Source organism: Lemur catta, chromosome 8 (assembly GCF_020740605.2).
Source record: "Lemur catta isolate mLemCat1 chromosome 8, mLemCat1.pri, whole genome shotgun sequence".
Lineage (NCBI taxonomy): Eukaryota > Metazoa > Chordata > Mammalia > Primates > Lemuridae > Lemur > Lemur catta.
Window position 1 is genome coordinate 2,761,672 of NC_059135.1, and position 24,831 is coordinate 2,786,502.

The following is a 24,831-nucleotide window of genomic DNA, read 5'->3' on the forward strand; positions in this document are numbered from 1 at the left end:
TGTCTACTTATTCAGGTAAACAAGCAGTCCTGAGTGTTTGCATCTGTAAGACAAAGTGATGGAAGAAAACTGGTAGTGAGCCCTTCTTTCTAGCATAAAGTAATATTCACTCACAAATACATCAAATTAATCAGGGAAAAGTGCTAACAGTAACTCCATCATCTTTCTCAGAGAAAAACTGCAGATGGAATGTTATGTTATGTTTAATATCACCAAAAGTTTCTTAAATTATCGATTCCACAAATATTTGATGAGTGCCTACTACATACCACTGTTGTAGGCACTGTTGACACATCAAGAGACAATTCCTGCCCTTATGAACTATATATTCTAGTGGGAGAAAGAGAAAATAAATACGCAAATTATATAACAGAAGGAGTAGGAAGTGGGAGGGCTGTGTAAATAGGGAGGGCAGAGAGAGCAAAGACTTAAAGGAGGACGGTATCAGGTGAGGGACACTCCAGGTGGGGGAGGCAGAGGAGCCGGCAAGGGGCCGGTGTGCCCTGAGAACTCCACAGAAGCCAGTGTGGTCAGAGAGAGGCAGGCGGGAGGAGCCGAGGCTGAGGAGGGAGCAGGTGCACACCGCCGCCAACTTGCAGGCCCCTGGTAAGTACGCTGGCTCGGATCCCAAGTGAGACGGGCCATGAGAGGGGTCTGAGCAGAGGGGGGTCCAGGATCCTGTACACAGATTACAGGCGGGAGCCCACTGGGGTTGTCTGCTGCAATCATCCAGGTGAAAGATGGTGGCTAGGACCAGAGTGGGAGCAAGGTGAAGTGGATATACTTTAAAAGTAGCAACACCAAAATCTGCAGACAGATTAGGCGTAAGGTAGGCAAAGAAAGGAGGCAAAGAAGATGCTAAGATCTCTGACTTGGCACTGGGAAAGGCAGAGGTGCCACCACAAAGACAAAAGGACTGCAGAAGGCACGGTTGAATGCAGGTCACCATCGGACACATTAAGATTCCAAGTCAATATCCGAATGGAAGTGTTGAGTGGGCAGTTGGCAGATCATTCCCCAGCGCAGGGAGAGGTCAGGCTGGCGAGAGCAGTTTGGGAGCTATTCAGCGTACAAAGGCATTCCAATGTCATACGATGGCAAGGTCACCAGGGGACTGACTGCAGAGGTCCAAAGACAAGATGAAGCCTTGAGGCCCCCCCACTTTGAGGGGAGATGAGTCAGAGGAGGGGAGGCCGGAGAGAGAGGAGAAAAACCAGAAGTCAGGAGCTCATACAAACAACTATAAAAATTGTGCAAAAAAAATGTTTGACACTTAAGAGTCTCATAGTTTAGGAACTTTTAAAGTGGTTAAATTGAACTCTCTCTAGTTACAGAAGGGTATGACAGAGTGACTTATAAGTATAAACATGTTTACACTAGGATGAAATTCTAGGGAACAAGTGAAATGAAAATATGAGTGCCAGGAGAAAAAGTAGCAATGAAAATTTTCCAACCATTGAAAAAGAGATTGTTCACATTTTTTTAAAAAAGTATGATGGTGGGTGTATCTGTAGTATTTAGATTCTATACTGGAAACATTTCAAAGGGTAATACTTTTATTGTTAAATGTCAATATTTACAGCACACTGGAAATTACATCCTATGCAAATTTTAAACTTAAAAGGCAGGAATAACATTGTCCTGCCAAGATGAACTTGCAGATCAGGGTCATCAAGCTTTTTCCGTAAAGGGCCAGAGAGTAAGTACTTTAGGCTTTTGGCCACAGGACTCTGTCATATATTCTTCGTTTATTTGGTTTTACAGCTCTTTGAAAATGTAAAAACCATTCTCAGCTTGAGGGCTGCACTGATGTGCTGTGCGAGTAGATCCCACAAGCTCTAGTTTGCCCGCCCCAACACTGAAATATATGAAGGACAAAAATACGGTGCTAACTAGTGTGACACTGACCGTACATGTTGACCCCAGAGCTAGCAGGTGCAGAGCCACTTCCAATCAGGCTGTCTAGCGGGGACCTTGGGGAAGGGGAAGGAAAGACAGAGAAGACAAGAGATGGCAGCGACGAGGAAGCTCATGTGAACACAGCCCAGAGGCAGGGCAGACACGTGACGCAGGGCGCAGACAGACACAGCACCAGCTATGACACAGAGACGCTGAGATTTAGAAGAAAACATGAACATAACGAGAAAAGAAATGGATAATTAGGAAAAAGGGACCAAATGGAACATCAATAGCTGGAAAACACAATCTCTGAAATGAAAAATTCACTGGATGAGCTTAACATAGCAGAAATAGAAAGTATCCAAAATGAAGCCCAGAAAGAAAAGTGAATGAAACCTTTTGACCTAATGAAGGTATAATTTACATGCAGAGATAATCTGTATGTGAGAGATATAATATAAAAAAAACTAGAGTCCCAGAAAGGGATTAAGGAACAAGTATATAAAGAAATGTTGGTTAAACTATTTCTAAATTTGATGGAAACTGTAACTAACAGACCGAAAAGCTCAATAAACCCCAAGTGAGATAAAAAGAAGGAAAACCACTTCAAAGCACATTATAATCAAACTGCTGAAAATAGAGATAAGGAAAAATTCTTCAAACAGCCAGAGAATAGAATGCACATCACAGAAAGTAGAACAAAGAATGACCACTGACTTCTCATAAGAAAAAAATATAAGCCAGAAGGCAGTACAGTGAAATCCTTAAAATGCTGGAATTGTTAAGAATTCAACATTCGGCAATGCTGATAGGATTCATCGTAAGCAAATGTGCACTACAAAATATCCTCAAAAATGTTTAGACAGAACTAAAATAACAGATAACTCATTATCTGTAAGAGGGAATGAAGGTCATAAATGATAAGTATGTGGAGACATAAACTTAAAAAAATACAGTGTTTAAAGCAAAGATAATATATTTTGCGTTATAACATGTATAAAAGTAAAATGAATGAGAACTATAAAATAAAGGTTGGGATGGGGAAATGGAAATACACAATTTGTCTATGCATCCACCTTAAGAATTAGAAAAAGAAGAGTAAATTAAACTGAAAATATGCATAAGGACTAACAAAGATGAGCAGAAAACAAAAAATAAAGAGCAATCAATGAAACAAAAAGCTGGTTCTTTGCAGAGATCAACAAAATTGATAATCCTCTCACCAACTTGATCAAGAAGGAAAGAAGACAAAAATTCCAACATCAGTAATTAAAGAGGGGATATCAGCACAGACTCAACAGAACTGAAAAAGGGTAAGATGATGATATTAAGAACAACCTTATACCAATGAATCTGGAAATGTGGAAGATCAGAACAAATCCATTGAGAGACACAAAATACCAAAGCTCACTCAAGAATAAATAACCTAAACAGCCCTATATCTATCAAAGAAATTGTATTTATGCTTAAAATCTTATCACAAGAACAAACAAAACAACAAAATTCTAGACCTAGGTAGTTTCACTGGTGAATTCTACCAGTCAATAAAAAATTAATACTTTTAAGATTCAAGACAGAGAAGTAGGAAAAAACCTACAAACAAAAAAGAATTAACATTAAGTCTACACAAACTTTTCCAGAAAGTAAAAGAGAACATTTCCCCATTTATTCTAAGGCCAGCATTACACTGACACTAAAACTAGACAAACACATTACAACTACAGACAAACCTCTTTCACAGACAGATACAAAAATTCTTCAAAATATTAGCATATCAAATTGATCAATAAATTAAGCCAGTAACACATAACATATGACGAATTATGGTTTATCTCACAAATGCAGGATTGGCTCAACATTTGGAAACAAGAATCCATCAATGTAAGTCACCATATCAACAGACTAAAAAAGAAAAATTGTATGACCATCTCAATGGATACAGAAAAAGCATTTGGCAAATTATGTTATCTATTCATGATAAAAACTCTTGGCAAACAAGAAGTAGAAAACAACTCCTCAGCTTGATAAAGTGAAACTACAAACACCTACAGCTAACCGTATACTTAATGATGAGACTGATAGCATCCCCCTAAGATTAGAAACAAGGCAAGGATACCCCTCTCATCACTTCTACCCATCATTATGCTGGAAGTCTTAAGAGAGTAAAATAAGGCAAAAAAGGAAATAGAAAGATATAGACTGAAAGGGAGAAATAAAATTGTCTTCATTCACAAACGACATGACATTTTACATAGAAAATTCTAAGGAATCTACAAAACAGCTACTAAAACTAAAAGCAGGTTTACCAAGGTTGTGGGACATACCATCACTATACAAAAATCAATTGTATTTTTATGTACTAGCAATGGAAAATTGAAAATGAAGATATAAACCATGTTCATGAATGATGCAATATTTAAGATGACAATTCTCCCTAAACTGATCTACGATAGATTCAATGCAGTCCCAGTCAAAATCTCAGCAGGTTTTTTTTTTTTCAAAATAGAATTTGACAGGTTGATTGTAAAATGTATGTGGAAAAGCAAAGGACCAAAAATGGCCAAAATAATTTAGAAAAAGTAGAACAAAGCTGAAGGAGACAGAAGTCACACAATGGGATTTCAAGACTTACTATAAAGCCATAGTAATCAAGACAGTGGCATTTGCATAATATAGAACAATGGAACACAAAAGAGTCCACAAATGGACCCACACACATACGGCCAAGTAATGTCAACAAAGGTACAAGGTAATTAAATGGGAAAAGATAGCTTTTTCAACATATGGTGCTAGAACAACTGGACAACCACACACGAAAAGAGACAGAAAATGAACAGAAACTAGACCGTTATCTTGTATCACATGCAAAAATTAACTCAGTCTGGATCATAGACCTAATTGAAAAACCTAAAGTTATATTAGTAAAACTTCTACTTAAAAAAAAAGAGGAGGAAATCTTTGTATTTCTTAGACAAAGATTTCTTAGGACAAGTTTTGCACTGCTGCTATAATAAATTACCACAAACTCAGTGGCTTAAACAAAACAGATTCTCTTTTGTAGGTCAGAAGTCCAAAATGGGTCTTGCTAGGATAAAATCAAGGTGTTGGCAGGGCTATGTCCCTTTCTGGTTCCAGAGAAGATTCTATTTCCTCACATTTTCCAGCTCTGAGAAGTGCCCATGTCCATGGAGAGAGGAGACTGACTACTAAGCGGCTTGCGGGAACTTTTTGAGGGGATGGAAACATTCCATACCTTGATTGTGGTAGTGGTTACATGACTGTGTATGTTTGTCAAAATGCAGAGACCTATATATCTAAGAATGGTAAACTTACTGTCTGTAAATTACAGCTCAGTAACCACAATTTTTAAAAAAGATAAAAAGCCTATGCCACATAAAAGGCACCACTGGGAGAATAGGAAACTGAAAAACGCTGGTAATTTGTTAAATGCCAAAAAACTTAAGGTTTAAACACCGTCTCATTTTTGGAGATTTTACACACATCATATACATTTCACTGGTGATCACCAAAATGTATTTTTAACCATAAAAATTAATGCTTTTAAAACAATTCATTTCACACTAACTTTGGAAGCCTGAGCATCCCACAAGAGAACTCGACTCGAAAGTTATGTTTGAGGCAGGGGACAGAGACTCATGTAAGAACAGATCAGATATATCTGTGATGAGATGACAGGGGTGGCCCTCAATAGGCAAAGTAAGCAAAAAAGCATCACACCAGCAGAGTTCTTGGAAGGAGCAAGAAAAGCACAGTGAAGGTTTTCCTGACCAAAGTTATGATGATGCTTCAGGAGATAACTGAAGTTTTAAGAGCTCACGTCACATTTCTATTCTACATCCAAAGAGGAGAACTACCATCTGTATTTTTAGAATTATTTGAAAGATTGTACTAGAAAAAAACCTGTTTTTCCTCAAATTTATTCCCCCATAGTGGCTTTCTCTATACTGAAATGAAAAATGCAGGGATGAGGGTACATATTTTAGGTGTCTGAAACCTTGACACATTAGCAGTGAACTACGACATCATCAGGACGCTGGTCAAGCCAACGGGCCTGCTGCTGTGCTCCGCTCCACGTTCAGATCTTCTTAAATCCCCATGACTCTTTAAATGTTGTTCCAAAAAGTTCATGTGTGGAACCATGGGTTTCAGGCTTACCAATCACATTTCTTTGCTCAGAATTGGGATTTTCCTTTACGATGCATTCAGAAATGTTTCCTTCTGTGACTGCAAAGCTCTGAAACAAAGCTAAAAACGCTCCCTAACCAAACATGATGGGGATAAATCCATTAAAATTTTATGACTCAATAAAAGTTGCACTTTTATTATCATGTACCAATTAGGAAATTTTTATAAATTAAATGTTCAATGAAGAAAACATGAGTAATGCAGTGATCAATACATTTTAAAACAGATTTAGATGAATACCCACATAACTACATGTGATTTATACTCTAGCTAGAGAAGTCTCTAATCAGAATTCTTCCTATATGTAACATTAATAAAAAGGATGTTATTAACTTTAGAAAAACTACGTATCTGATGAAGGAATTACATCCAAGTATATAGAGAAAGCTTACAACTTAATAAGACAAGCAATCCAATTTTTAAATAGAGAAAATATCTGAATAGACGCTTGAACAAAGGAGATATACAGATAGCAAACAAGCACAGGAAAAGATGCTCAATGTCATTAGCCATTAGGCAAATGCAAATTAAAGTTACAGTGAGGTATTTATCTACTAGAATGGCTAAAAGTGAAAAGAATGACAATATCAGCTGTTGGCAAGAATGGAGAGTAACTGAAATTCTCATTGATTGCTAGTAGGAACACACAACTTTGAAAAATTTAAATGGTGGTATTTTACAAAGTTAAACTTACTCTTACCACATGACCCCGTAATTCCATTGCTAGGTATTTACCCAGGAGAAACAAAAACATACTGATAAACAAAGACCTGCACACAAAAGTTTATAGCCGCTTTATGCACAATGTCCCCAAAGTGGAAACAACACAAAAGTTCATCAACTGGTGAATGGGTAAATAAACTGGTATGCATCCCTAAAACAGAATACAACTTACCAATGAAAAATACAATACTGATTACTATAACAACATGTGTGAATCTCAAAAGCATTATGCTAAATAAAAGAATGTAACTTACACCTCAAAATCAACATTACTTTTTAAAACACTATTTTAAAAAAATCAATAATCTAGGTTTCCACTTCAAGAAGCTAGACAAAGAAGGCAAATTAAACCCAAAGTGTAAGGAAAGAAATAATAACGAGCAGAAATCAATGAAATGGGCAAACAACTGAGAAAAACAAGTTAGTTCTTTCAAAAATTCACTGTAGGTACCTTTAGCTAACTTGATTAAGAAAAACAGAGAAGCCCCCAAATCACCTTATCAGGAATGAAAAAGAGGACATCACTATAGATCCTACAGACATTAGTAGAATAATAAGAGAACATTCCAAACTTTTATGTCAATAAATTTTACAGCTTAAGTGACAAATTCCTTGAAAGAAAAAAATAGCAAAGCAACTTACAAACTCCTTTAGGAAAAGAGGAGGAACACTTCTAACTTATTTTATCAGCCAAGCATTGCCCTGATGCCAAAATCAGACAAAGCAATTACAAGAAAAGTAAAATACAAACCAACATTCTTCATGAATATTGACACAAATTCTCTAACAAAATACTGTATTAGCAAATTGAAACTAGCAATATATATTTTTTAAAAGAGATGTTAATACATCATGAACAAGTAGGGTTTATCACAAGAATACAAGGCTGGTTCAATATTCAAAAATCATTAAGTATAATTCACCATATTTACAAAATAAAGGAGAAAAATCATATGATCATCTCAACTGATGCAGAAAATATTCAACACATATTCATGATAAAAACTCTCAGCAACCCAGGAAAAAAGGGAAACTCTCAATTTGATAAAGGGCATATACAAAAAACCTACAGCTAACATCATATTTAATGAATAACAACACTTTGCCCTAGGATCAGGAACAAGACAGATAAATGCTCTCACTACTTCTGTTCAACACTGTACTGGAGGTCATAGCCAGTGAAGTAAAAGAAATAAAAGGCATACATACTGGTGAGGAAAAAGAAAAAATGTCTTTATTTATAGATGTGATGATGCTGGACATGGAAATTCTAAGAATACATTAAAAAGCTATTAGAATTAATATGTGAATTTAGCAAAATCACAGGATACATAGTCAATATATTTAAAAATCAATTGCATTTTTATATAGTAGTAATAATTAAAAATTGAAATTGAAAAAACACCATTTACAATAGCTTCAAAAAACATGAAATACTTGGTGATAAATTTAACAAAGTATTTGCAAGATCTATACACTGAAAACTACAAAATACTGCTGAGAGAAATTATAGAAGATCTAAGTAAGTAGACACATTTGCCATGCTCATGTATTGGAAGACTCACTATTAAAGAAAGTAATTTCTCCCCCGACTGGTCTACAGAGTCAACACAGTCTCAATAAAAATCCCAGCAGCCTCTTTTGTGAAAATGTACAAGATGATTTAAAAATAGAAATGGAAATTGAACCTGGACTAGCTAAAACAATTTTTTTAAAGAATAATATCAAAATACTTATGTGTTTCAAAATAGGTACTATACTACAAAGCTACAATGATTAAAACAGTGCGGTACTGGCCTAAGGCTAAACACAGATCAATGGAACAGAATAGAGTCCAAAAAACAGATCTACACATATACAGACAATACTTTTTGACCACGGTATTAAGGTAATTCAATGAAGAAAGGAAAGTCTTTTTGTTGAAACGGACAGATATCCATACAGATAAAATAAACCTGAACCTCTAACTCTATAAACAAATATCAATTCAAGATGGACCATTTTTTTTTTTAACATAAAACCTAGAATCATAAAGCTTCCAAAGAAAAACATAGGAGAACATATTTGCAGCCTTGGAGTAAGCAAAAATTTCTTGGACAGGTCTTAAAAAGCACAAACCCTAAAAAAAAAATTGATAAATTGCACATCACTAAAATTAAAATTTTCTCCTCAAAAAAGACAGCATCAGAAAATGAGTAGAAAAGTCGGAGAATGGGAGAAAATATTCACAGCTCATGTATTCGACAAAGGACTTACCCAAGAAAATATTCCTAGCTCATGAATCTAGCAAAGGACTTGTATTCCCATAGAGAAAAATCCCACAGAATAAAAGATTTTAAAAGGGACAAAAGACTTGGGTACTTCACAAAAGAAGATACACAAACTTCCCAAGCATGAGTGACCACTCCAAAAACAAACAAAAATATGAAAATATTACCAAGTGTGAACAAGAGCCATAAAGAAGAGCTTTGAGCTGAAAATGCAGATATAATTCCTCCACACTGACCTTCCTTAACACCTAGATCATATATATTAGCAAGTTTTCAGACCTAACCCTAGGATGACTGGCTGTAAATGAGCCAGTTTCAAAAGGATTTGCTTCATGCATTGTTAAAACTTTACTACTTAGACACATTGTGAGATATATATATATACTATGTTGCCCAGAGTAGAGTGCAGTGACATCATCATAGCTCACTGCAACCTCAAACTCCTGGGCTCAAGCAATCTTCCTGCCTCAGCCTCCCAAGTAGCTAAGACGACAGATGCATGCCACCACGCCCAGCTAATTATTCTATATTTTTTGTAGAGATGGGGTCTCGCTAATGTTGCTCAGGCTGGTCAGAAACTCCTGGCCTCAAGCAATCCTCTTGCCTCATACTACCAAAGTGCTAGGATTACAGGCATGAGCCACCTTGCTCAGCCAATGTTTTTCAATTCTAAGAGGAGCATGACTCCAAAAAGTTTTCCTTAAAACCATGATATGAGGCAAGTTTTTAGGGATGGCAGATCTCAGTCATACTCCTTTTAATAAACAAAGGGCAGGAACCACCACAGCTTTCTGATTCACTGACACCACAAAGTAAGGGCAGATATAAGTATCTAAAAAGCACGCTGAGCACACAGCTCAACGTGATAATCATGTCCCTCATGTGCACTTATGAAAAATAGAAATGCTAATAAGTATTTACAGGCACCAAAACACAAGTTACTTTTTTATCTGATGGAACAGTGAATAGAAAAACTTTAACAATTATGCTCCATTTTCAAGAACAATTATAAGAACATCAAAGATGCTGTCATATGCATAATCTTAATAATCACAACATTCATGTGATTCAGTAAAAAATTTCGGTTTAAAAAAAAGAAAGAAACATTCATCTAGAGGTTAGACTTGACAGAAACCCAATCATATGGTAGAAACAAGACTGGAAAACTCGACTGAGGTCTTTGAGTGGCACAGGACCACAAAGCCCGTGCTTGGGAAGGGTGGGGCAGACAGCCATCAAAGTGCCCCAGAAAGGCAGAGGGAAGGAAATACTTCACTATAAACACATAAGTCTGAGGTTATTTAGTACACGGAGAGCAAATCTTAAGCACTACGATAATTTCTGAAAATACTCTACATTACTTAACAGTACAGTAAATGATATCCATAACAATGACCTTGAGTCACCAAGAAAGCATTAATGTGTGCTCAATACCCCTCGTTAAAAACAGCAGAATGTGCAACGTGTTTTGGGAAGGCAGCCAAAGGATGGTTAGAGTTTTCAACATTTTGTAGTTTAAAGTCCTTCACTTCACTTATCTATAGACGTCAGGCGTACAGAACGCCCCATTTCCAGAATTAACTACTGTATCCAAGTATTCTCCTCATCTTAGGGGAACCGGTACCAGACTGAATTTATACTCACATATGTCCCAGAGCCCTTTGTGGAACCACCACACAGATAAAATGGAATTTGAAAAAGTTTTCAAGCATATTTTGAAATTGAGATATCTCATGTTATTATTATAAAACATTTTCCACAGAAAAACATCCATCCTACCACAGAGAGACAAGGCCAGGGCTTATTCATGGGCCTGTTATCACTTACCAAAATTCTCTATTCTCCCCTACCTTTTAATTAGCTAGTGACTCATTATTCTCAGTTTCTCATCCCTTTCTATCCTGCAAATAAAATAACACCCTACATTTCCACCACAAAACTTCCTCCCCTCGTGTTAGCTCCCTTTGTTCTCCTTTCGTCTTTCCCCACAGCAGCATGGGCTGGTCACCAGCTGCTGTCCAACACGAACCCCCGCAGGCTGGGAAGTATGGGAATCTGCGCTCTTGGAGTTAGTTGCCCTGAAACTAGAAAAAACACAAGTGCTCCTCTTGCTGCCCAGTTTGAGGAGAAATATGTTGCCACCTTGGGGCAGCTTAGAGATTAGACACTTATCAGTCCCACCGAGGACAGCTGGTAATCTTCCGTCTGCTTCTGTGTGCCAGACCCGGGGCTTAAGTGCTTTGCCCACACATCTATTTAATCCTCACAGCTGTCCTATGAGATAGGTCCCATTTGATCCCCACTTTGTAGGCAGGTGGACTGCAACTAAGAGGTTAAGCAACTTAAGCAAGGTCACACTGCTTCTAAGTAGGGGGCGGGATGGGAGCCTGCTTACGACTTCAAAGCCCACACTCTTCACTATACACCCACAGCCTCAACTGTCATTGTTTACATGTAGTTATTGAAATTATACACTGAATGCCTCAAATTCACTTTACTATGTTTTATTTGACTACAAAGCATATATCTTGTCTTCATATAAAATGGTTATTACTGTATCAACTTTTAAAAAGCTAGAGGACAAATCAAGCCAAAGTTTATAGATTTGGGCAGCCTTTAAAATTTGCTGTTTGAAAGTCACTTTAACGCTTTATGTAAGAACATTACCTGGGGTTACAGTTAGCTGAAAGCAATGAAGCTTGTTTGGATCAGGAAAATGCACTTTACATGTACCTGCAAAAGAAACCGCACATCAGGAAGGTCTGGTAGCAAGCAACAGTCCGTATGTTGAGGCTAACCTTTGAACACACATAAAGTTAGCAGTGCTGGAGGGGTTTATATGGTTTATGGAATAAGTCGGTTGCTATTTATTTGACAATAATTATGCCAAGACGCTAAAATTGCAAACCAGTGGTTTTTGCTATGTGTTTTTCTCCTTATGGTCTTTTACTAGTTAATTCCAAATTGAGACGTTTCCTTCAACCTTTAAATGGTCACTAAAACTTAAGAGCCCACACCTACATGTAAAGAAAAAGCCTAATTCTAGAGTTTTAATAAAGCACCTGCATTGAACTAAAAAACCTGACTTTTAACCTTTCATGTTTTAGAACTTAACTTTTCTGGACCTTTATAAGTTTGGGTTCTTTTCAGTAGTTTTATTGTGTTTTAATCTGTCTTGATAATTTCTTTATTCTTGGAGGGCCACCTTTCAGACGGATTGGTTTCTGCGTCTGTTGCTTTATTAAAACAGGAGAATGCCAGGTATTAAAACAACATGGTGTGTGCCTCTTCTTTTCATTCTTTCCCCAACCTTCTCTCCCAATCAGAGGGGAAAATCTAAACCAACTTGTACAAGTAAGCCACGCTTTCCAAAAGTGTCCCACTCACTGTTCTAAAGAGGAAACAAGAAGCCACCAAAGAATAAATCTTTACTATCTGTTCAATAATCTCTCTAAAATACTTACAAAGGCCAATAAAATAACTTCCATGTAGCAGTGCTGCTTAGTAACTATTCAGAACTAGTCTGTAGCTCTGTACATGCAAGTTTATAGAGGTTTCTCAGCAAAAAATAAAAAATGTCTCTCAGACAGACTGAAATATTAGTACTTAATGTTTGGGGATGCTATACTTACAAGGTAAATTAGCTTCAAGTTCTGCAACCTCTGTAGAAACAAAGAAATTATTGTTAATATTAGCCAATTACTTCACAAAATCACCAGTTCTAAATTGGCAATTTCCTCTAGAACACAGAAGAAAAACAAAATAAAAATGGACAAACTGAAATCTGGTCTACAGGTTAGACTTTAAGCCATTCAGCAGCTCTTAGATAAACAAAGTGACTGACTTGTAGAATGCCAACAAATGTAAAGGTCCTTGAAAATTAATTTTAATATGAATGAAATCATTTTAAGTTAGCAGAAATTATTTATAGGTAAAGTCATTCTAGTGCTTTTGAAAATGGTTTCCCCAAGTAGAACAACTCCCCTCAAAATATGACTTGCACGCGTCTGTACCTGCGCCTACGCCTTTTCCCAGACCTTCAAGTTGCCTCCTTGTAGCTACATTTCTTGGCCCCAGTCCTCTCCCCTCTGGGGCCTTAGACCACCCAGTTCCTCTTCTCTCAGTCACTCATTTGGCCACTGCTGCCAGGTCCAGCACCCTTCTGCAGGACAAAGCTGCAAAGCCCCCACAAGCCTGCTATTATAGATTATAGAGCTGAGGTCTTTTCCTCTTAAGATCAGGCACACAGCAAAATGCCCACTCCCACCACTTTTATTCAACGTAGTACTGAAAGTCTTAGCCAGAGTAATCAGATAAGAAATAAAAGGCATCCAAATCAGAAAGGAAGAAGTAAGATTACCCCACTTTTCAGGTGACATGATCCTATATATAGAAAGCCCTAAAGACTCCACTAAAAACTATTAGAATAAATGAATTCAGTGAAGTTGCAGGATACAAAATCAACACACAAAAATCATATGTGTTTCTATGCACTAACAACAAACTATCCAAAAAAGAAATCAAGAAAACAATCCCATTTACAATAGCATCAAAAAGAATAAAATACTTAGGAATAAACTTATCCAAGGAGATAAATGATCTGTACACTGGAAGTTGTAAAAAACTGATGAAAGAAATGGAAGATGACACAAATAAATGGAAAGATGTCCCATCTTCATGGACTGGAAGAATTATTATAATATTGTTATAATGTCCATACTACCCAATGCAATCTTCATAGTCAATGTAATCTCTACCAAAATTTCAATAGCATTTTTCATAGAAATAGAAAAAAAAAAAAAAAAACTCTAAAATCTGTCTGGAACCACAAAAGACCCCATATCACCAAAGCAACTTGAGAAAGAAAAACAAAGTAGGGAGGCATCACACTTTCTGATTTCAAAATATATTACAAAGCTACAGTAATCAAACAGCATGGTACTGGCATGAAAACAGACACATAGCCCAAGAGAACAGAAAGGACAGAAATAAATCGAAGCACAGTCAACTAATTTATGAGAAGGGCACCAAGAAAACACCATGGGGAAAGGATAGCTTTTTCAATAAATGGCACTAGGAAAACTGGCTATCCACGTGCAAAGGAATGAAATTGGCTTCTTCTCTTACACCCTACAAAAAATAAACAAGTGGGATTATATCAAACTAAAAAACTTCTGCACAGCAAAGGATCAATTGGCAAAATGAATAGGTAGTCTATGGATTGGGAAAAAATATTTGCAAATCATGTATCTGATAAGGGATTAATATCTAAAATATATAAGGAACTCACACTCAATAGCAAAAAAACCCATAAATAATCCAATTAAAAATGGGCAAAGGACCTGACTAGACATTTCTCCAAAAAAGAAATAAAAACGGCCAACGGTTATATGAAGAGGTACTCAACATCATTAACCATCAGGGAAGTACAAATCTAAATCACCACAACATATTACCTCACACCTGTAAGGATGGCCACTACGATAAAGAGGAGAGCTAACAAGTGTTGGTGAGGATGTGAAGAAAGGGGAACTCTTGTACACAGACAGTGGGAATGTATACTGGTACAGCCATTATGGAAAACAGTACTAAGGTTCCTCAAAAAAGTAAAATTAGAACTACCTTATGACTCAACAAACACACTTCTGGGCAGATACCCAAAGGAAATGAAATCAGTATGTGGAACAGATATCTCAACTCCCATATTCATTGCAACATTATTCACAATAGGCAAAATATGGAAACAACCTAAGTGTCCATCAACAGTTGAAAATAAAGAAATTATAGTATATGCAGTATATATAAGGGAACATTATTTAGCCTTAAAATAAGAGGAAGGGGTGATGGAGGCCAGACGCTCACAAAGCGGGAGGAGTGGGAAGGCTGGCTGAGGGCTCTACTCCAAGTTTCAGCATTCGGGAGACCCTCAGGCCTCTGATATCAGTTCTTTATATGAAGCAACTGGGCATCTGGGTAGAGACAGGCAGCCCATTAAATTCACTAGCTCTGGGGCCTGAGTACGTGAGACGGGCACCCAGAAAGTAGAGTGGGACAGAGGAGGAGTCAGGGAAAGGGAGGGGGCCCGCAGCTGCTTCCTTGTGGGGCCAGGGCAACACAGGCCATGTTCTAGCAGGGCAAGTGTTCTCACACTGTGACAAAAGGCAAATCTCTTCAGCAGAGCTGGGTGTGGGGAGAAGAGGAAGAATAGTTCATCATCCTCTTGCTGTGACTGGAAACAGAACAAGTTTTGTGACTAAAGACAAGCCTGGGAGTCTATCTTCTTGGCGGTCTTGTGTGGTGGTGTGTACATTTAAAAATATTCACTTAGGCTGGGTGTGGTGGTGCATTCCTGTACAGCTACTCAAGAGGTTGAGACAGGAGGATCACTTGAGTCCAGGAGTTTGAGGTTGCAGTGAGCTGTGATGAGGCCACTGCACTCCAGCCTGGGTGACAGAGTGAGACCCTGTCTTAAAAAAAAAAAAGAATTTAAATTCCAAGATGAGGTTTATGCTTGCATTTCTGTCTTCAGTGTAGCTCATTCAGGGAAGGAGGACGAAGGTAAGGAAAGATGGGAACCAGTCTACTGATGACACCCACCACGGTCAGGGCCCCTGCAGGTGAGGAATGCAATTCTAAGGCACAGGGTTTCAATAAAGAGGCTCGGCATTTATCCAGCCCAGTGCAGAATATAAAACAAGCCAGGCATTCTCATGCAGTGCTCCAAATAGGGAGTTGTCACAAATGACAAGTAGTTTTTCTGCACTTCAAATGATGGCAAATAGTAATTCACTAACATACATCCATAGTTATCACCTTAGAGGAGACATACAACAAGAAGAATATGACCAAAAAAACAAGCCAATTGCTTTGCAAGCTTGGAGGCCTCTTGGCTGCAGCCCTGCCCTGCATACCCTCACCACCTGAAGGACACTACCCCACCTGTAAGGTAGCAAGAAATTACAGCTATTTTTAAACTGCTAATGGTTCACCTTTTCCAAGATGCTAACACTTCTACCACTCAGTGGCCCAGCATTTCTGGGAGAAACCTGGCACCTTGCACAATTCCGTGGCTGCACAACTTCCTTCTGAGAAATTAAGACTCTTTTCCTTTCTAACTAAAGATCAAACCACAGGGCCCACTTGAAGTATGACTGCACTGAAATATCAGATTGCAAAATCCACCCGATCGCCACAACGGCCCCCACACAGCACAGACTTACCTCCGCCTACCCTGGGTTGCGCATAACACAGGGCTGGTTCTTCACTGCCTGTCCCTTGACCCTGCACATTCTTCTTAGTGGGGTCTGTACAGCCTGCCCCAGCCCTCCGAGCTCAGCACCTTGCACTCGGCAGGGCACACGTGAGGTGCTTGGGAAATGGGGGGCACATAAGCACCTTGCCTGCAGGGCTGCAGTGCCCCTGCCACGAGTATGCTCTGGCACTGAGACTCCAGCAGCCTTGGTGAAGAGCACAGCATATGAATGTGGGGAGTTGGCACAAATTCAATCCACAGCACCTCTGGAATGCCTCAGTTGCCAGTGCCGTGAGGAGATAGGCTGTTGATGAGCCACGGAAGGCCTGAGGGGCAGCCCTTGCCCATGCACGGAGGCCCCCCCCACCCACCGCTTCCACTGTCATGGCCCAGGGGACGGCAGGCCACCACAGCCAGACTCTACAAGGGTCAAGAAGTGACCCAAAGGGCAAGCTAAGCAGAGAAGCACTCTGGTGCAGACTAAGCAACCATCAGAGCAGTCTCTCCACACTCTGTTTACAGCCTCCTCTCTCAGGTCCAGCCCACCCTTCTCTTTACCCAACCTCCACCCCAAGCCCAAACTACTCACCACTCAGCCCGGCCAGCCTGAGGCAGATGGAGGGAGCAAGCCTCGAGTGGGGTTTACAATGAGCTCTAACTGCCATTAATTGCAAGTGCTTTGGTTCCCCCGCTAGGACAGAAACAGTGACCTCAGGAGTTGGTTCTGCTCCTCTCCTTGATGGGTCCCATAAGGTCAAAGAACCTTAGTTGGGCCCTGTCAACCCAGCAAAGACATCTCCTGACCTTGGAGCCAGAAGGGAGTCCAGCTTGGTGTGCCTCAGTGGGCTCCCCTGGGCTCTGCCAGGCCCTGGCGCCATTTGAGAGCCCCCAGGTGAACCCCTGAGCAGGGCAGGAGGTGTGGAAGAGACTCAGAGCCTCCTTGAGCTCTCTCTTCTGTGGACTTGCACTTTGGTCCTGCTCCTTCAGTTTCTGCTTGCTGAGTTCGCTCCCCCAGAGCCTGTCCTACCCCAGGCTGTGGGTCAGGCCATCTTGCAGCAAAACAGCTGCAACCTGGGCAAGTTGCTAACCTCTCTGAGTCTCAGTTCTTCTTGGGTAAAGTGAAGCATTCACCTGGCAAGGCTTTGCAAAAGTCAAACAAAAGTCACCCCATAAAGTGCCTACTATGGTTTGAATGGGTCCAAGATTCATGTTGAAGCTTAATCCCCATTGTGGTGGTATTAAGAAGTAGGGCCTTTAGGGAAGTGATTAAGTCATGAGGGCTTTGCCTTCATAAATGGTGCCTTATAAAAGGGCTGGAGGGAACTAGCTTAGGCTCTTTTTGCCCTTCCCTCTCTTCTGCCCTATGAGGACACGGCATTTGTCCCCTCCAGAGGATGCAGCAACATGGTGCCATCCTGGAAGCACAGAGCAGCCCTCACCAGACACCAATTCTGCAGGCATCCTGATCTTGGGCTTCCCAGCCTCCAGAACCATGAGAAATAAATTTCAATTGTTTATAAATTACCCAGTCTGTGGTATAAGTGCTCAGTGTTAACCACGATGATGACTGGGTAAAGAAGATGGGACAGTTTAGTTGTCAGCTTCTACCTGCTCCTCCTCAGCTGACATCTGGGCCTTTCTCACTGCAACTCCCCAGGCACTAAAACACTTTCCACCCCGAATACCGCAACAAGTACCCCAAATCCCTTTCCCTGGCTTGCTTAGCTCTCGGCTTCCGCAGCAGGTAGAACCTTAAAGCTGGAATCTGAGAAAGAGACTCAAGTCCTATCAGGCTTACCCAAGTGAGGTCCTCAGGCCCTTGCCCCACCCCTGACCCTGCAGCACTGTAGCAGACTCTGAATTAATTCTAGAGTTCTCCCAGACTTCACAGATGAGACCAAGAGGTAAAAACGATGCTTCCTCTGCTTTTAACCAATCAACCATCAGGCTAGATAACCCAAAGCTAAGTCAAAATTCAGGGGTAGAGGGAGAACAAGAAGAGAGTACTCTGTTAAGTCTCCCAAAACCCAGTGCCTTCCTGTTCCCATTCATCCCCAGTTTATCAGTGACCTGCATCTGGGAAGGCCCAGTGCATTTAGCCACAGCAGCTCTCCTGACATTAGATTCCTTTAGGACATGCAAATGCCAGCCATCCCCACGTTGTCCACCTAATACGACACGAAAGCAGGCAGTTCTCACACACTGCTTCACCCTTCTTTGCCTTCTAGCTGCTGCACACACAAGAAATGTAGACTTATTATAAACTAAAGTAAAAAGTACTGCAAATTACAAGCTCCTTAAAGGAAGCAATTGTTTTTTCATCTTTTAGAGACCTCATGACCCTAGGAAACTGCCTGTACATCTAAAAATTATAAAAGTTTCCTCAATAAACAAATGCAAAATTTACACTCAAACAAACAAATGAATGCATATTTGCATACACACATACTCTCAGGAATTTTATCAACCCTTCAAACATAAAGTCTTCTCTCACCAACACAGATACAGAAGTGAATACAGCTAGCTCTAGGGCACTACTTATGTTATTAATTCTATGAAGAGAACTAATTTTGCACAAGAATCGCCATAAGCTTTGACCTGAATAAAACAGGAAAAGATTCTAAGAGATTATGGAATGCAACTTCCTCCCCTTTACAGACAGAAACTGGTGCTGAGAGTCAAGGAGAGAGGAAGATGATGGCAGCTCCGAACCCAGTCTTAGGCCTGCGGCTCCCAGCACCGTATTTTTTCTGCCAGCATTCTGGCAGACCCTACAAAGAATATTCCCAGTGCATGAGACACACCACAGGTTCCAATAATCATCTGCATGGTACCAAGTCCTTCCACTGTAAGCCATCAGCAACCATGTTTTTTAATCTCTTCAAATAGGTATTGCTATTCAGCAACAAGCTGCTTTAAATCCCAAAAGAGCCTGCAGTCAAACTTCCTTTTGTTTTAGGATATCAAAACAGCTCACATGGACGATCATTACCTTTAACAAGCAACTTGTCTCTCACAGAAACCCTCCGAGTGGAGTCGGACGCTGTGGCTGACGTCCGGGACCCTTTGAGACCGTCATCGCGCTTCAGTTTGCTTGCTAGCGTTAGCATTACTGCCACCTTTACCCTGAAAGACAGCAAGGAAGGCAGGGTAAGGACTGTGTCTCTACACAATGACTAGACATTGAAAAAAATGCACAGGTGTTTTTAATTTTTTTCCTATAATTTAGTTATGAAAAAATTCTGCACATAAGACTGGATTCCTTCATAATGAATTTGGCTAAGCTCTATGTCATCCTAAGGCTAACTTTTTAAAGTATGAATTAAAATTTTTACAAAAGGAGAGTTGCGTTTAATAGTCATTGGGTACACACTAGGTACCAGGCCCTGGGATGTGCTTGTGACAAAGCTCCCAGGAACACATGGTCTAGGGGCTCCACAGCTTTTCCACCAGCATGCCCTCACCAATGGGTCCTCATGTCCCCCACTGCCCACTGGCAAATCTGCCTTCCCTGCTGCAGGGGACCACCTGCCCATCAGCCTCTGGTGGAGCGGGCACCACAATGCTTTGCTTCCCTTCCTCCTTTAACAAAGGTATGGACAGAGCCTCAAAAGACATGTTCTCATTATTCATGTTGTGTTGCATTTATGTTGCGTTTTATTTATTTATTTACTGGCAATATCAGCATCAAGAATAAGTTATAATTCATGCCCTAGAGTTCCTTCATTGGCTGCTTCCCACCCACCTGTGTTTCAGGCTGCCCCACTGAAAGCTCACTGGGAAGGACAATAAAGACTGAACACAGGAGATGCCCCTGACCGCATAGGAGAAGGGCTGAAGAAATGCCCCCAATTTTTTTTTAAGACTTTCAGAGCAGTTTTAAGTTCACAGCAAAATTAAGTGAAAAGGACAGAGATTTCTCATATACGCCCCCACATGCACAGCCTCCCCCATTATCAACATCCCCCACCAGAGGGTGTATTTGTTTCAACTGATGAACCTACATTAATACATTATTATCACCAAAGTCCACATGATGCCACCAATTTTAATAGGTATAACTATCCTCTAGAATCTGCCTTCTATTTCTAACATAAACTGACATTTCTCCTAACTATTGTTTAGTTTACCATGGTTCCAGAGAGGGAACTCTGGAACTTCTTTTGAATGAGGAAAAAAATTGGTCGCCACTTCAATAGTTCCAAAATTTCCTTTGTTCCTTTCGTATCATTTTCTTTCAATATCACCCTGATCATTTTCAACAGAAAATGATTTTAAAATTCCATATGAAAAGCTTGACTTAAGCATAGAAATTTTAGTTTGAGACTAAGATCCTTAAAGCCAAAATATAAGAATACTACTCTCCTCATTGGTATTTTAAACCATGTTAACCCAGGTCTCTTACATAGTTCCTCACACCATCCTCTGCGTATCCCCTATAGGCTGTCAGATTTTATTTTCTATTTTTGTGTCACGACAACACATTGAGTATGATCTTCTGAAATGTATATGGTCTTTTCCGTGTTGAGGGCATGGACACACACAGGACACACACACACACAATCCCTAAGCCCCTTAAGAAGCACTGGTCCGAAGGCTTCAAAAGACAGTTCTGCACATGAGTAGCCTTCAGCTTAGAACTGCAAACCTGGGAAGGACTTCTGCCCCTACTCCCACTCCACTTTACCAAGCGGACCCTGGGACAACAGGGGCCCAGAGGTGAGTTGTCCAAAGCCACTCAAGCTGCTGGAAGCAGTCACCACAGAAAGACTAGTTTTCCTCTTGTGGATGACGGAATGTTTTTACCTTAAGTGTGGTCATGATTTCAGGGGTATGTATGTATGTCAAGACTGATCAATTACATATCTTAAACATGTGCAGTTTAGTGTGCCTCAATCATACCTCAATAAAGTTGACAAAAATGTGCAAACAAACCAATACTAGTTTCTTCATCCCCACCCTGCCACGCCTTCTCCTCAGATGGACCTACACAGGCGCACAGACAGTAAGAGTGAACACACAGCGTCACGGGGAATTCAGTTCATGAAGTCCCTTCACAAGGAACAGTCAAAACACCTGTGGGGACTTCAGCGCACAAACTACCAGAGACAGCAGCACCACCTGGAGCCAGGCTCTCCTGTCTCAGCCCCCACCTGGAATGATCCTGTCAGGAATCCCTCAAGCGGATGTGGAGCACAGAGCAGCGTTCGCCTCCCCGGCCCAAGTCCACTGCCACGAGCCCAGACTTGAGCACATCAGTCCCGCCACATCAGTCAGGATCACCAGAAGACGGACCAAGATATGCATCCATTTATGTGGGGGTCTGCTGGAAGCACCGGATGCTCTATACAAGGACCACCAGGTTTTATCCTACGGCTAACCTTGGCAATGCAAACGGGGCAAAAAGTTAAAAATACAATAAAAGCACAATGTGTGTTAAAGAGTTCGGTACCCTACAAAGTCCTTAGGACAGTCAAAATGAAGAGTCCCACAGAAAATCAAGCACCAGGTCCACGCCCAGCTCCCTGAGGGCCTGCCCTGAAGGAACCACTCAGAGGAGCCTGGCAAGAGTGATCGCTCACATAAAGAAAGGTTCACCACCAAGACACTGTCCTGCGCCACTGCAGCCTGCGGGCTGTGCTTACTGCTTTATACCTCCACCACCCCACACCGAGTCTTCTCTGTGGGCAGAGGATGCTCCACACCTAATTCCACTGGAAGAGTCAATTTCCTGGCTTGCTATCTTCAACATGTTTGTGGCCCTAAATAAAACACATTGGGCACTGACTGTGCAAGATATAAGATAATATAACACTGGTGTTTTGTTTTCCATAGAAGATAATACAAAATGTACTTTCCTAATATTCTAGGAAATCTAAGTATATAGTGAGCATCTGTTTCTCTATCATCTGTATCATAATCACATGCCGCTTTAGGGATAAACCAAAGGTCTAATTTGAAAATGTTTCCATAGCTGTGAAATTAAATCTATACAAAAGCATTCAAACTAATATTATTACTCAAACTGTCAAGAAGTTAGCTGAATACCTGCAGTTGCTTCAGAATTCTCTTTTCCTTCTTCAATATGCCTCATCTCTTGAAGATCTGGTTTAAAACTAAACTTCCTCTTTACTGCCAATTACATTCTGACTAAGGCAGCAGCATTTTGGTAACAAATTAGCTCTTCTGAATAGCATGCTCAGTCTCTAAATTCCACAAGTTGTAATTGTCTCAGATAAGTTCCTCCTCTGGGTGGGACCTGCTTTCAGACCGTCCAAAGAAGAGATTCTTGTGTGCCAATTACCAGTGTCAGCATCAAGTGATATGTACTCATCATCACTCCTGAGTAGAGTGGCAAAACCAGGCCATGTCACTTGTGCAGGGACATCAGGACCCAGTCAGCTCAAGGTGAGGGGAACTCCTTATTTACAACTCCTCCTGCATGAAGAAGTCCCAATCCAAACACAAAAGACAGAACGGAGGTCACTAGGGGACCTCAACTTCCGTAGCCAAAGAGGCCCAGATCAGGACACACAAAAGTCCACACCTCATTCTCCTACAGAACGCCCGTGCCCAGGAACCTCCAGCTGGCACAGGAGTCCCCCTGATTGGCTGACCATCTTTGGAACCCAGTCCCTTTTATTTTCAGCAGTAAACCTGCCCCCTCCTGCCCTGCCTACTACCCGAATGGCAGGTGTGTCCAGGTGGGGGGCCTCAAGTCCCACATCACTAAGCCTGTGGTGATTTCTGCCTTCGAATATTTCTCCCATCTCTGTCCTTCCCCTGCTTGCCTCCCTCTCCCCAGCCAGGAATCCTCTGCACCAGGCAGGCCAGTCCCCCCACTGCTCCTCAACAACACCCTGCTCATTTCCAGAAGCTTCTGTTCAATCTGATACCCACGTCTGGAATGCTCTCCTTCCCTACACCGTCTAGTTCTATTCCTTCCTGAAAAAGATTCCTACCTAGATTCATTGGAATCTCCTCCAAAAAGCCTTCTCTGGCTACTCCAACCCATGCTGAGCCCACTTCCCCAGGGAGGAAACACATAGGGGGGCGGGGCGGGCCCGATCCCCTCCGGTGACAGATGAGGAAACTGAGCCCAGGGAGGGGAATATTACACACCTGCAGAACCAGGTCTGCAATCAAGACTTCGCTGTACTAATCTGTCCAAGATGCCCTGCCCTTCTTGCCTCCTTTGCCGCGGTCAGATTTTCCAAACTAGCCGGGCCGCCCCCAATGGCAGGTAAGCGTCCATACATGCTCTTTGCACTGCAGGAACGTGGACGAGGCGGGAGTGGTCGGTCACTCCTTCCCCTTCCCCGCTCCTTACGGCCTAGCGCTACTCCGAGTCCCGCTTCCTCCGGCCACGTTGGGGCCGGTGACCTTGGCCAGGAGCTCGACGCCCTGCTTCCTCGGTACAATGCAGGCGGCAGGTCCTGCGACGTGGGGCGTGACGCGGTCAGGTCTGTGCCACGCTCGGCACAGGGCCTGGCACACGCCAGGTGCTCGGTGCGGGCTGTCCCGCGTCGCCACCATCCCTCACTGTCCGGCGAGGCCAGCGCCCGGGCCGCCCACGCCGCCCCGGCCCCTTGCCATTCACGCTGCCGGGCCCCGCGTCCGGGGCCGCGCCTGCCCGGTGCCGGGTGTGAGGAGCCTGGCGGGCCTGAGGCGGCCCCGGTACGGCTCGCGCCCTCCGGCCCGGCCCGCAGGCCCGCCCGTGCATCGGCGCGACGGGAGCCCGCGGCGGCCCCTCGCGCGCCGCAGAGCCGCGCAATCGCTCCTCACCTGGGCACCCGGAGACAGGCGAGGCGGGCCCGGCGCCCAACACCATGCCCGGCCGGGCGGCGGCGGCGAGACGCGGCCCCTCACAGCCGCACCGGCTCCCGGCGGCGGGACCGGAAGTGGCAGGGCGGGGACTCGGCTGCTCTCGCCCGCCGCGGCCGCGACTGCAGCGGGCGCTTTAAAAAAAAAATTCAAAGCCATGAAGAACTTTATTTGGAGCCTGACACGCGAACAGCGGCGTGAGCCGGCCCGGGGCTGAGCTGGGCAGGGCAGAGGACGGCTAGAACCTCGCTCATTGGTGGAGAGCGCATCGGGAGGCGGGCACGGATTTCGAAGCCCCCGCTGATTGGAGAGTGGTGGCCTGGGGCGGGGCCTCCGGGTTCGCTGGGGAGCGGGAGCGCCCGAACGCGGGGGCCCCTGCCTCGCGTTCCTGCCTGGGTGCCCTTAGTGGTCTGAGCCGCGTGGGGGCCAGAGGGGCCCGGCGTCGCCTGTCCTGGAGGAGCCGCCAGGCCGCAACCGACGGCCCCCGCGGTGGGGCTCCCGCCATGTGTCCAGCACTGGGCCTGCAGCGCTCAGGGATGAGGGGCCGGGGCCGGCAGGCGTGCGACCCGCGGGACCCAGTGAGCTTCGCGCGGGCCCGCTGGGGGCGGGCGGACCCTCTGCTGTTGTCATCATTTTCATGCCTTCTTTTAACGTCTT

General features: G+C 42.3%; 1 protein-coding gene across 3 annotated transcripts in view; it reads right to left on the reverse strand.

Moving 5' to 3' along the window:
* UBE2F (ubiquitin conjugating enzyme E2 F (putative)) overlaps positions 1-24,258 on the reverse strand; it is a 46,880-nt gene extending 22,622 nt beyond the window's left edge. For 2 of the 3 annotated variants that reach the window (XR_006736727.1, XM_045558675.1), the window contains exons 1-4: positions 24,136-24,242; positions 19,343-19,476; positions 12,731-12,760; positions 11,766-11,831 (exon numbers count right to left, since the gene is read on the reverse strand). Coding sequence is in view for 2 of the 3 variants with exons in the window: in XM_045558675.1 (XP_045414631.1) it covers positions 11,766-11,831; positions 12,731-12,760; positions 19,343-19,460 (214 nt within the window). In the remaining variant the exon portion in view is untranslated. Of the gene's footprint in view, positions 1-11,765; positions 11,832-12,730; positions 12,761-19,342; positions 19,477-24,135 lie in introns of all 3 variants that reach the window. The other variant, XM_045558676.1, reaches the window with a different exon arrangement.
* Positions 24,259-24,831: the final 573 nt, after the last annotated feature.